This window comes from Talpa europaea (assembly GCF_964194135.1).
Source record: "Talpa europaea genome assembly, chromosome: 3".
NCBI classification, from domain to species: Eukaryota; Metazoa; Chordata; class Mammalia; order Eulipotyphla; family Talpidae; genus Talpa; species Talpa europaea.
Genome location: NC_140069.1, coordinates 148,064,774 through 148,078,181, shown reverse-complemented (window position 1 = coordinate 148,078,181; position 13,408 = coordinate 148,064,774). Strand labels below are relative to the sequence as shown.

Below are 13,408 nucleotides of genomic sequence, written 5' to 3'. Positions count from 1 at the left end.
TTTTTTTAATACAAGAACTGGGGTACAGGACAGAGGTGTGGGGGTTGAGAGGATTCACCAGAGACAGAGTGGGGAGTAGAACAGGTAGACTGACTGAAACACACTGCAGAGGGGAGCAGCGGGGAGACAGGAGAGGTCTGTTGCGCCCTGTGGGGTGCTGTAGAGGCTGTGGATTGCCTCATAGTGTGGTGCCCACCCCTTGCGCCATCAGGGAGGCACACATATTTTGTATATACCTATATTCGAGGACATCTTTGCATCATCTCTACTGTCGATCACTGGACCGTGGCTCACGGTGGCGCCGCAGGCCGAAAACAAAACAACTACGACAAAGCAACCCAGTGAAGCAGACACTGTGTGTGCGCCAGGGAGGATGAAGTCTCCACTCTGGGCTGTCAGTCACCTGGAAGGGTGGTGGGGAGGGGGAGCAGCTCCTTGAGTCAGTACAAAACTTAACAATTATTGAAACATCCTTATCTTTATATCAGTCATATTATTTATGTCAAATCACAACTGAGTGTTCCTGGCTGTCTCTCCCATGTGTAAGTCCCCACAGGCAGGGGGTTGCGACATGCAAATAACTTGTCCTTTCTCCCTCTGCTCCCTCTGCTCCCCCACCCCCTTCCTCTTACCCTTTCTCACCTTTGATACCCCCTCCTGGACCCCACCCCCTCCCCATCCCACCTTCTCTCTCAATCCCCCCTTTCCTCAGCCCCTTCCTGATCTTCGCCTCCTCTCGTCCGGCCTTTAAAAAAATAAATAGACTTTAATTTGGGGGAGGTGTTTTAGGCTTGTAGAAAAGTCAAGTTGCTCACGGTTCCCCTGTCATGAACACCTCGTATTAATGAGGTATAATTGCTGCAGTTGATAAGCTGATACAGCCACAGCATTATTAACTAAAGCCCATAGTTTGCAGGGGGCTCCCGTCGGATAGGGATGGGATGTGGAGTGACACCATTAGTCTCCCCTGCCCAGAAGCCCTCTGTGCTCCACCTGCGCATCCCCTTCCCCCACCTGCAGCCACTAACCCCTGAGTGTCTCCTCCCCCTGCCTTTTCCAGAGAGCCCCACAGTTGGCTTGTTGTAGGGGCAGGAAGGGACAGCGCAGGTTTTCTATGATCCCATGCAGACGGGGTAAAGGAGAGAGTCCTGGAGCTATCGGTGGCTTTTGTGGGCTTTTATTGGGATTTAACAGGTACATGGCAGGCAGGGGTGTGGGGGTGGGGGTGGTGTCAGGAGGCGGGGAAGGCCTCCCAGCCCCCAGCAACTCTCCACTCTTCCAGGGCTCCCTGGCGGTCTCACATGGCCTCTGCTTCTCTCTCTTCTCGTGGTTCTGCTCTGCTCCTGGCGTCCCCCTGATGCCGCCCTTATAAGCCCAGTCTCTCAGCCCAGGTGTACCCAGCCCAGGTGTGCCCACCAGCACATGCCCACACCCCACTCCGGGTGCCACCATCAGGCAGGCATTCAGGACCGCAGGGTCCATCATCCATCCTGATGGCGGGAGGGCAGGAAGCCTGACACTCCTTTACCCTGCACTTATGCAGGAGGCAGGATTTCCAGGCCAGTGTCTTTCCCTTCGTCATGACATTGGCGATTTCTCCATCTTTCCGAGGCGGTAGCTCATTTCTCCTTGGGGCTGCACAGCACCCACCACCCACCGCTCACTTCTCCACTTGCCTCCCAGTTTGGGGATGAACAAAGCTGCTGTGAAGCATCGTGAGCAGCCCGGTACTGCTGTGTGGGCACGAGTAACCCATGTTTAGGTAACGGGACAGGAAGGAGCTGTCTAAGGCCCGACACCATAAAGGAGACATTTGGCACATTCACGACCACCTGACGACAGACAGCAGGGGCGCCGCTCACCTGCTCGTGACACAGCCGCGGGGGATTTTCTGCGTGTCGTGTGATTTTAAATGAGAGGATCTTCCCAGACTCTGGCTGTTTTGTTTCATTTTATCACCCGCGTCTGTGGGGGAGGAGGAACTGTTACTGATCTCCGTGGGGTCCGCCGAAGCACCCTGACAAGTCCAGGGCCTTGGGGGTCACCAGGTTTCAGTTCCTTCCCACTGTGGGGTGCTTTGGTAAATAAGGGGGTCACCCACCTGCAGGGCCTTACACATGGAGGTTATTTTTGTGTGACAAATCGGCGATTGTTGAGCACGATGTCACACGGGCTTCTTCCAGGGGTATTTGCTGTTTTCCCTGTGGCGACAGGGCAGAGAACAGCCCCCCCTTTACTGCTGATGCTTCTTTCGCCAGCACGAGGAGCACCTGGGGGCGAACAGTCAGCCGGGATGAGGGGTCTCCAGGGCGAGGCATCCTAAGGGGCGTGGAGGTGACCACAGAGGGCAGGGTGGGTGTGGGCAGAGGAGCTCAGGTTTCCTTTCTTTCCTTCAAAGGCCTTTCTTGAATCTGCAACAAAATTACCTAGGATTTACAGAAAAGCCACCAAGTGAAAGAATGGGCAGCTTGAAGGGAAGGCCTGGGGCGTCCCAAGGAGAGACACCCCGACTCAGGCTCGGCCCCTCAGGAAGTCCTGGAGAGAGAACCAAGGTTCTTGCGGCAGTGATCAGCTTCTCTGGCCGGCAGACAGCAGCTGGTCAGGAGCTGGGCCTGGTCCCCATGGTGACGCGTGGCCGGGGCAGGCCCACCCGCGGGACGCTGGCCGCTGGCGCAGGCAGGTGGCTGCAGGCGCCTCTGAACGTGCCCTTCCCCGAGTGGGCGCAAGACGTGAGCCGCGCCTGGGTGGGGCGACTTCAGGGGTAGACATAGTCATGGCAAACCAGCTTAGAGCTGACGTGTGTCCCCAACACAGCCATTGAGATTTGGAGCAGTTGACCTTTAGATCTTTTTTTTTTTCTGACAAAAACGGGACACCAGAGGAATGATAGAGGGTGAAGAGGAATAACGTGTTGCACATGCCAAAGCACGCCCTCTGCCCCCCGCGTTCGGGATGACGGCAGGTGTTACCTGAGAAGCTGAAGCCCCTGTGCTGGCTGGGAGGGGGTCCTGTGAGCCCGGCCTGCTCCAGGGCAGGAGGCCTGTGTGGTTCCTGCAGAGAACTGGCCTCGCGCCACACCCAGCAGAGGACCGAGGTTACCTGGTCTCACCTCCGCTTCGAGTTGTTTTCCGGGAACGACCGTGAGCTCACACGCCGGAGGAGCGAGCAGACTTACCGCTCATCTTGGGGCTGGGTACGGAGGGGGGCTTCAGAGCTCACCCCACCCTCCCCCACAAGGCCCCCCACCCCAAGGGCCTGGAGGCTATGGAGGAGCACAGCCCCCCTTAAAGGCCTCACTCTGGCCGAGTCACCCCATGGTGGGCGCTACTGTCTCCAGGGAAATGTGGGTTCACCTCCACGCGGGGAAGTCCTGCCCTTTGGCCACCTCAGAGGGTGCGTGGGGGAGCCGAGGCCATTGATGAGAAATAGCAGGGAGGCCAGAGCCACCCAGCCCCGAGCTCAGCCCTCACAGCAGCCAGGAGAAGTGGGAAGGAGAAGGACACCCCGGGTTGTTTTTCTCTGTGGAATATAAAGAACAAAACGACAGAGAAAACGAAAGCAAAAAAAAATTCTAGAAATCTGACCATAGAATTGAGGCTTCCGGGGCCAGGGGGGCAGTGGACCCGGTAGAATCTGTGGGGGCTTTGGGGTGGGTTGGGTGGGGTGACAGACACCTGCAGAGGTGCAAACCTGTCCCTAAATCATTCTCAGAGTTACCAACCAGCAGTTCCTTAGTAAAAAGAACAACAAACAAAAGACCCTGTCTCGGGGAGAGGGAGCCGTGTGGGGCACGCTGGCCCCCAGGGTGGTGGTGGTGGCTGAGGGCGTGGCGAGGGCCTCAGCTGGGCCCAGGTTTCCTGGGTGTCTCTGGGCTGATTCTGCTGGGGATCTGGTTTGCACAAAAGCATTGTAGACGTGGGGGGAGGAAGAACGGAGCTGCTATTAAAAACAAAACGAACACAAGACATCCTTCTTCCTCAGCTTCTCCCAGGTCCCCCAGGCTCCCCTGAAGCTGCTGGGGAGGAAGCACGCCCACGGCTCTGTTCCTGACACCGAAACCCGCCCTCCCTGGCAGCTCGGCCTGGGCCGTGTGTCCATCTGTCACTGCCCTGGTGCTCTCTGGGGAGACCGGCAGCCAGGGCGGGAAGCGGCCTGGGAGGGAGGGAGGGTCGCCCCAAGAGAGTCGAGGCCCTGCCAGGTAAAGGCTCGTTGTACCCTGTGTGACCCCGTCTCCGTCTCTCCCTCCCAGGCCTGCCAGTGACACTCTGTCGGCGCCGACACTTGGGCTTTCCAGGCCCATTTATTCCTGAATGACTGTGGTCCAGAGTTACAGACTTTAAAGACCTAAATAAGTGCACATTGAAAGATGACCGATAGAACATCTTCCAGAAGGTGAATTTTTGAGCAAAACGAGCCGAGGTGGCGCCCTCTGGTGATAGTGACGAGCCTCTTTCTCGTGTTTATGCAAAATGCTCTCAAGTGTGCCCAGTGTTGCTACCTGGGCCTGGGCGCCTGGAGGCTCCTGGGCAGGGGCCGGTGGCACCTCCCTCTCTCCCCCTCCCCAGAGTCACAGGCGGCCCCGGCCCAGCAGGCTGCGAACTGCCTTTCGCTTTCCACCTGACTTCACGACCAGGCCTGCTCTGCTCTGCTGACGTCCTCCCGTCTCGTCGCCTCCTCTCAGCACCGCACACACGTTCCCATTTCAGAGACGAGAGAGACTCAGGAGCGGGACTCAGGGAGGCCTGCTCAGGTGAAGTGTTTATTTTACTCTCATAGAGAAACACAGCTTATTGTTTAAAGACTGGTTTAACCCTCCCATGAGCCAGGATGGAGCCACAGCAGGAGGGCGTGGCTACAGGGGGGCCCCTTGGGGCCTCGTTCCCCTTCACAAAGCGAGTTTCTCACCTGCCTGCACCCTCCTGGGCACCGCTGGGCTGGCTGCCCTCATTACTTTGTCCACGCCAGCGAGGTGGTCCCATCACCCAGCAGGGTCCCTGCCTGGGTGCCCGGTCAGGTCAGGACAGCAGGCCCGGGAGACATCAGCTTGCTGTGGGTGGACTGGCAAGGAGGGGGAGATGCCTTCAAGTCAGCCTCCCTGATTCATAAAGGAAATGAGGTTATGTGGGTTTGGGGACCAGAGGTGAGAACAAAGGAGCTAAATGTTCTTGTCTGAAGAGTGGGCGAGGGGCCCTTGGAGGTGGGCATGGCTGAAGCTCTTTGGCTGGCCCAGGGCGGCTCCCCCATGGGGACTCAGGAGGAGGCTTTTCTTAGTTCTGGTGCCTGAGTTCTCGTGGGGGCCGACTCCCCTGTAGCCCCTCGTCTGCCTTCGTCACTCCTGGCTCCAGCCAGGCTTGGAGCTCAGCTCAGGGTCGGTCCCTCTCCGTGCTCAGGCGGGTCACCTGCTTGTCCGGTCCAGGCGCTGCCGTGTCTGCCAAAGCAGCCGTCAAAGAGAAAGTTAATTTTTCTCTCTGGAGGTTTAGGGTCATTTTGTAAGGCAGAGATCAGGCAGGAACGACAGGAGTGGAAAGTAGGGGCCAATCAACTCCTGGTTGTGGGAGGCCCTGAGCATCACTTTGGGTGGGAACAAAATAGAGAGAAGGTTCTAGAAAGGGCGGCGGCAGTTGTGGAGGAAAGAGCCCGGGGGCTCTGCCCAGCTGGGGTGATGTGTCCTCCCAGCCCTGCCTGACTTGCCTTCTAGTTTATGTTGAGGGGCAGTTGGAGTTCTCGGTGCAGCCCCGTGTCGGCAGGAGGGCATGAGGCCTCCTTGACGCCGCAGCCTGGGTGGGAAGCAGCAAATCTCTCTCAGTCTGGAGGCCGGGAGGTCCAAGGTCAAGGTGCTGGTGGATTTGCGTCTGGGGAGGACCCCACTCCTGGGGCTGTGTCCTCACCTGGTGGAGAGAGGCCCCTGGACTCCTCTACTTACAGGGACACTATCCCCTAATCACGGGGGCTCCACCCTCACGACCCCATGGAAACCAAACCTCCTCCCAGAGGCCCTCCCGCTGGGGACGGGTTTCAGCTGAGGAACCCAGAGGGAGGCAAACCCGCTTTCATGCCCCCACAGGAGGAGGAGAGAGCTCAGGGCCAGGGCAGGCCCCACTGAAGATCTTGCTAGTGGGCAAGACAAGCTGCAGGAAAAGCGCCACCGGGAACAGCATCCTCCACCGGCAGGTGTTCGAGTCCTGGCTGGGGGCCCAGCCTGTGACCAGCACCTACCAGCAGGGGACAGGGACCTGGACCGGGAGGAGCATCCGGGTGGTCGACACGCCCCCCATCTTTGAGGCAAAGGCTCAAACCAAGGCTAAGGACATCAGAAAATGCTGCCAGCTCTCAGCCCCCGGTTCCCACGCACTGCTGCTCGTGACCCAGCTGGGCCGCTTCACGGAGCAGGACACGCAGGCCGCGAGGAAGGTGAAGGAGGTCTTCGGGGCAGGAGCCATGAGACACGCAATTGTCCTGTTTACCCACAAGGAGGACGTGGACGGCGGGTCCCACGCGATTACATGGCCCAGACGGACAACCAGAACCTGCGGGGGCTGGTCCGGGAGTGCGGGAGGCGCTACTGAGGCTTCAACAACAGGGCCACGGGGGAGGAGCAGAGGGTGCAGCTGGGGGAGCTGATGGTCCTGGTGGCGCAGCTGGAGAGGGAGCTGCAGGGCACCTCCTTCCTCAGGGGCTCTGAGCCCTCCAAGGACCAGACACTCTGTGAAAAAGGGGGTGTTTGTCTTGTTTGCTCTACTGACTTGTTCCTGTTTCTCTCCCATCTTCCACCCTCTTTCACTCCAGCTGGCATCTGCACATCAGAGCATGTTCTGAACAACACCCCGTGGGTTCACAGTCCTCCGAGTCACCGATTCTGGAATGAATGTCCTGTCCACAGAGAACAGGCTGCTGTCCCTGCAGGTCCCTCCCTTCTGCCTCGGACACTCCTGGGGGGCCTGGACTCTGCCTGGCTGGCACCGAGCCCTGTGCCCCAGCAGAGGACAACAGCCCAGCCCCGGGCCGCCTGGTGGCCTGCAGGCGCCAACCTTAGTCTCTTTGCCCCGACAAGCTCATGGATGGGCTTGATGCCTCGTTTTAGGCCAACGAGTCCCTCAGAAAGACAGTCTCTGTCTCAGATCCTTCTTGGATCTGAGGGTGATGTCTGGAGCGCCAGCCGGCATCTTGCCACTAGGGTGGGGTGAAGTCAGTGCTTGAGAGTAGAACAGAGATGACACAGACCTGAACCCCCGAGTCACTGCTCCCGAAGCCCAACTGACCTCTGAATTTCCCATTATTTCAGAATAAATCCCCTTATTGATTAAGGTATTTGAGTTTTGGTCTTTTTCTTACCTACATTTGAAAGCATTTGACTCCATATTTCTTTTTTAAAAATCCTTAAGCCTCTCACGCTTCCTCTGAAATATGAGAACACGCGTCAGGGTGGAGGACCTGGCCTCAGGGACAAGTGACCAGATTTCTCGTTCTTAGATTTAGGTGGGACCAGGGGCCTGGCCAGGTAACTGCTCACAGACTCTGAATGAAGTGACAGATGCTCAGACAGGACTGTTTGGGAGGATGGGTGAGGGGGGAGGAGGCGGGGCAAGGAGGGCATGGCCGGAGCCAGGACACACAGCTCAGGAGCTCACTCCTCAGGAATTTCTTTCTTGAACATTCCCCCTGAGTAAAGGGCTGGCCAACCCTTCTCCACGGCCGCTTATCTCCAGGTCACGCTCCAACCTCACCCTCCTCGGACGTCCACAAAGGTGGGGGCCCTCTGGGTCACAGGCAGCGCTGCTTGTGGGCAAAGTGTGGGTGCTCTGTTCCCCGTGGGAGCCTGGGAATGACCATCGGCACCCTGGCAGGAGCAACCCTCCCATAGCCCCGCCCCTCACACTTCCTCAGGCCTGGGTCACGCATCAAGGGCCTTTCCTGGAGGAAGGATGGGACCCCCCCGCGATTGTCTCCCAGACTGGACATGCCCCAGAGGCCTTCACGGCCACACATCCAGACTGAAATCTTCACCTTTCTGCTCTCCCTCCGCAGGCCCTGGGAGTGACGGGAGCACAGTCACCAGATGCCCAGGATGACACCTGGCTGCCTCCCCGACTGCTGTCCCTCCACCTCCTCTGTGCCTCAGACCCACCCTCTCCTCCCTGCACTGCTCCCATCCACACAGCCCTGGTTCTGATCCCCCAGAGGGAATTCTTTCTCCCCAATACTCCCCCATCCCCAGGCTTGTCTTGTATTTCCAACCACCCGGTGCAATCTTCCCAGTACACCAACCCTTGCCCTGTGACATAGCCCTTGCCCTGGTAGCCCAGGCCCTGCCAGTGCCATCCCTCCCTGCACCCTCTCTCTATGGCTGATCCCACTCCCTTCCTGGGCTGTGGCCTGCCTCAGCCTGAAGTGACTCCCGGGAGAGGCCAGCACCACCCTGTCCAGGGAGCCTCTGAAGGGCCCAGTATAACCTCTTGTTGGCTGACACCCCACTTCCAAGCAAAATCACGTTTACCCCATTTTTCTATGCCTTCATCCCCAACCACACAGTGACTTCTTCCAAGCAGGAACCTTGTGTTATCTACCTTATGTTCCTGGCGCCCAGCAGAGAGCTGGACACTCATGGTCATGTCTTAGTGTCCGTGGAGCAGGACCAAGTGGAGCCAGGAAGGATGGACAAATTAGGTTGGGCAATCTGGGAAGCTGCATGGAGGAGGTGGCCCTTGGCCTGAGAACTCTTCAAGGGTTTGAGGAAGTTACACCTGAGCCCCTTGCGCAGGCTGGGAATCAGTTACTTGCAGCCCTGGAGAGTAACAGAGTAGCTTTACTGCCCACGGAGGGCGATGGACAGGGGTCACTGAACCAGCCCTGTGCCCACCCCGCCCCACCCTCGCAGGCTGTCTGGGGTGTCTGTGGGCCTCCCTCACAGGGTGCAGGGGGCAGAGAGGGTGGGTGTGGAGCGGGTACCCGGAGGGGGACGGTGGGGGAGCCCCTGGGACGCCTCCTCTGATTTCCTATCTCCACCGGGTGCCTGGCCGAGGCCCAGATCTCATCCCTCAAATGGGGTGCCCCACCCTTGCTCTGGGGCCCTCACATGACACACGGCTGGGCCTAGACCGGGATAAACGGTGTCGCCTACAACGAAGCTCAACCAGGGCCATTTACTCCCAGAAGATGGGAGCCGCCCTGCCTGCGCTTGTGGGCTGGGTCATGACCTCAGAAGGTCCTCGGGTGTTTAACGGCTGATGTCACCCAAGACAAACAAGGATTCATGGCCTTGGGGAGTTCCATGAGCTCCTCTCCATCCTGGCATTTCACGGGCTCAGCCCTTCTGGCCTGTGGCTGCCCCCACTCCCCTCCCTCCGTGGCCACAGTCCCTCAGCCCCTCTGGCCTCCCCATGGCCTGATTCTCCCTCCAGTCCCTTCGCTGTCTCCTGGGCACAGGGACAGGCGCATTCCATCACCGCCAGCCTGGGGAACCAGCCCGTTGTCCATAAATAAAGGTCCCTGAGGCCTCCCCTCCCTCCGCAGCAGGACAGAGAGTGGGGCGCGGGGCACAGGTGCACACAGCATCTCAGGGCCCCGCCTTCTTGCAGACCCCCTGCTCCAGGGCTGTGGCCAGGTCATTGGGGTCACCCTCAGAATTTTTAACAACAACCAGAGACGCCAGCTTTTCCTCTAGATTTTATTTACTGAAAAGGGCTGTGATCCTGCCGGGGGAGGGGCAGAAAGTGCCATCACAAAGGGAAGGGAAGCTCCAAGGGGCACACTCAGCTGCTCTGAAGGGAAGGCGTGTGCAGAGCCAGGCCATGCGTGCTCAGTGGCTGCCAGCCCCAAGGTAAATTAAAAGGGCAACAAAAATCAACACGTAGACGCCAATGAAGGCAAAAGTTCTGGGGTGAGACAACACCCAGCTCCGGACTCTGAGGAACCCCCTCATCACCCCCGAGCTCTGGGTCTCTGTCAGCTCTTGCTTCTGCTTTTTCACCTGCGCCTGCACGCTGGCCAGGAAGGCACTGGACTCCTGTTCGCAGGCCTCGCCCGTACCCGACAGCAGCTCCGCCTCCGAGAAGAGGTCGTTCCTGAGGTAGGCGCCCTGCAGGTCCCTCTCCAGCTGCTCCACCAGGGCCATCAGCTCCCCCAGCTGTGCCCTCTGCTCCTCCCCCGTGGCCCGGTTGTTGAAGCCACAGTAGCGCCCCCCGCACTCCCGGACCAGCGCCCGCAGGCTCTGGTTGTCCGTCTGGGCCACGTAATCGTGCAGGGACCCGTCCTCCAGGTCCTCCTTGTGGGTGAACAGGACGATCGCGTGTCTCATGGCTTCTGCCCCGAAGACCTCCTTCACCTTCCTCGCGGCCTGCGTGTCCTGCTCCGTGAAGCGGCCCAGCTGGGTCACCAGCAGCAGCGCGTGGGGCCCGGGGGCGGACAGCAGGTAGCAGTCCCCGACGTCCTGGGCTATCTCCCTTGTCTGAGCCTCTGCCTCAAAGATGGGGGGCGTGTCGACCACCAGGAGGCTCCTCCCGTTCCAGGTGCCCGCCTCCCTCTGGCACCTCCTGGTCAAGGCCTGGGCCCCCAGCCGGGACTCGAACACCTGCCGGCGGAGGATGCTGTTCCCGGTGGCGCTTTTCCCGCAGCCCGTCCTGCCCACCAGCACGAGCCTCAGTGAGGACGAAGCTGTGGACCTGTCATCTTCTGCACAGCCTGTGTGTGAAAGAAAGAGGGAGCTTTTTGTGCCCTACTGAGTAATTCTGAGGATTCTGGTCACAGCTCCTCATGGACGCCCTGGGCCTCTTTCCCAAATGGACAGTCCTATTGGAACACGTGTCAAGGTTTGTAGGCAACGTAGGAGGCTCGTGGGCAGAAGGGGACCCCCAGGGCAAGCCCGGTTGTACCCACAGCCCAGAATAAATCTTGCTGCTCCAAGGAGGGGCCCCATGCCCATCCTCCAGACCAGTCCACGGGCCTGCAGGAAAAGGGCTTCCATGGATGGTTCTTACCAGCTTCAGGCTGAATAATGTGGATTAGAAGTCAAGAGTGAGAAAACCCCCTGGTGTGCTCGGGTGGAAGCACCCACAGCTCAGCCTGGGAGAAAGGGAGTCTCAAGGTCGGGGCCTCATGACCTCCACCCAGGGTCAGTTGGGGGGATGTGCCCTTTGGGTGGGGAGTTGGGTGTTTGAAATGGAGAAGCCTGAAGGTCTGAGTTGACCCTGGCAGTGACCTCGGAGGGGTTGAGAAGATGTTCCAGGACACGTGCTGGGAGGATCATCTACTGGGATGACAGGAATCGGGAAATTGTAAAACAAGTGGTGCTGGAGAGGGTGACGTGGAACCAAGAACTAGCATGTTGAAGGGGTGAAGAGGGTGAGAACCAAGGATTCCCGCTTTTGGGGAGCCCCGATGAATTTAGTTCATTTCAGGCTCCTCAGGGCCCTGGTTTATTCCTCCTGCTGCAGTGGTTCTCCTGTCCTTCAGGAGCCCGAATGCTTTGTAGCCAAAATGATAACTAAACCTCCATGGGGGAGGTTTCCTCTCTTCAGCTGAGAGCAGAAGCAGCAGCAGAAATCATTGTCTCACAATTCAGTTCCAAACCCTCTGCCCTGTGGCCAGAAGTTTCATCTCCACGTTTCCCACCCCAGGGTGTGTGATGGTGGAGGGCAGGCGGGGGACAAAGGGCAGCTGCCTCTCTCGCCTTCAGGTTAAAACCACTGGCTTCTGCTGCCGTGTTTAAGGGAGGGGCAGGGGCATGTGGGGGAGATAGTGAGCCCCCCACACCCCCAGGGCCGGAGGTCTCCAGTGCTTTGGGGCTTTCTCACCTTCAGCCATAGTCCCGTAGCTGCTCTTCTGAAGGTCTTCCATTCCCTTCTGGAATAAAAACAGAAATGAAAAGTCGAGAAGGTCTGAGAACACCTCACATTCAGACACCTGAGCATAGTTATCCTCGGGGAACTATCTCCTTGGGCCATTTTCTGATCCTATTGTATTTTCAAGCATCTGTAAATCACTCAGCAGCGGTGGGGGGAGGCTGTGTAACACACTGGACTGGAGGGTCTCTCTCCCCTCTTCTCACTCCTTACGAGAAAGCAGAAACTGTTTTTAAACAAATCCACGGAGGGTCTCCTCCCCCCTTGAGAAAGCATGAAATAAAGAACGCATTCCCCTGGGGGGACAGGGGCCAAGCGCCCTAAGAGTCTCCTCCACTCCTCTGGCCCATCCCTGTGTTTTCCGGGACCCAGGTCACGGCTCTAGTTCCGTGAGTGTGAGTCTGTGACACTTTCCCACACAGGCTCGGCCGATAAAGGGATGGATTTCTTCCACCCACTCCCCTGAACTCGGGTGGGCCTCAGGCTGAGTCCCTCATCTTGTCACCATGAGTGTGTATTTGGGGAGAAGGGGGCAGAGGGGACGAGGGAACATGCAGCTCATGGGGTGGGAGATACTGAGGCCACATCTGCCCTATGGGGCCTCAAGGACCTGCTCCCCTCCCCAGGGTCACTGCTCCACAGGTACGCCGGGACAGGTTGCAGGGAGGGAAATGAGAAGTGAGGAGGGTAAGATGAGGTGTGTGTCCTGGCCTGGTTCCCGCAGCAGGGAGTGCTGGGGGTTCCCATTTCCTATCTGACAACCGGGTTGAAAATATTGCTCCAGCTTTATGGAACCCTGCGTGGCCCTGAGACCCCCTGGGCTAAGAAGTAGAGGATCTGCTGGCCAAGGCCGGCGCAGTGGCCGTGGCTGAGTGTGACTGTGGGGTGCTGCTTCCCAAACTGGTTTTCCACCCACCTAGATCTGCTCTTGCCCAGATGCTCCCCACCATCACCAGGAGGTGGGGTAACCTGTGGAAAGCCCACCAGAAACCAGAGGCAAGAACTAAGTTGTGCACTCTGGGTCCCCCTAGTCGCAGGCACCCTCCCCGGCTCCCCTTACCAGGCGCAGTGCTGCGGGCTAGCTGCTCCGAGGCTGTGCACGGGACAGCATGGCCCTCTGGAAGACTCCTGTCTGCGAAGGGTGGGACAGACCCGGGAGCCAGTGGTGCTCAGTGAGGGCGCAGCAGGAAGCCTGGCGGATGCAGTTAAGGAGGAGCCTGCGTGTGGCTGAATGGCGCAGAACACAGCTGCAGGGAAAAGAAAAATGGGGGGATGGCGGAGTGGGTCCCCAGCCCCCAGCAGAAGGGAATCTGTTCCCGGGATCACAAACTGTCACAAACAGGACCAGGTCCTGGGAGACTCAGCTCCCCCTTAACCAGAGCTTCCTGCTAAACCTGCCCTAGTCAGCGGCCCCCCCCCATTTCCTTTTCACAACTTGTTAAAATAAGCCAAATTTGGAGGAAAAAAATTAAGAAGGCAGTGACGGGGCCCAGATGCAGAAAGGCCTCCCCTCCACCCAGAACACCGCTGTGGGGTCCCCGTCACCCCCCTCGCCCCCCATCCCGGGAGTC

At 58.6% G+C, this 13,408-nt stretch overlaps 1 protein-coding gene and 1 pseudogene across 2 annotated transcripts; one reads left to right on the top strand and one right to left on the bottom strand.

Annotated features, from left to right (window-relative positions):
• Nucleotides 1-1,690: 1,690 nt before the first annotated feature.
• On the top strand, nucleotides 1,691-9,225 carry LOC311169018 (GTPase IMAP family member 3-like; annotated as a pseudogene). The gene is made up of 3 exons: nucleotides 1,691-1,727; nucleotides 6,065-6,705; nucleotides 9,095-9,225. The product of its transcript is annotated as a GTPase IMAP family member 3-like (transcript).
• A 571-nt stretch (nucleotides 9,226-9,796) lies between these two features.
• On the bottom strand, nucleotides 9,797-11,832 carry LOC311169017 (GTPase IMAP family member 5-like; the record flags this gene model as incomplete). The annotated part of the gene is made up of 2 exons (XM_084230718.1): nucleotides 9,797-10,668; nucleotides 11,790-11,832. 2 exons carry the CDS (start codon nucleotides 11,830-11,832, stop codon nucleotides 9,797-9,799), a joined length of 915 nt encoding a protein of 304 aa, XP_084086844.1.
• Nucleotides 11,833-13,408: the final 1,576 nt, after the last annotated feature.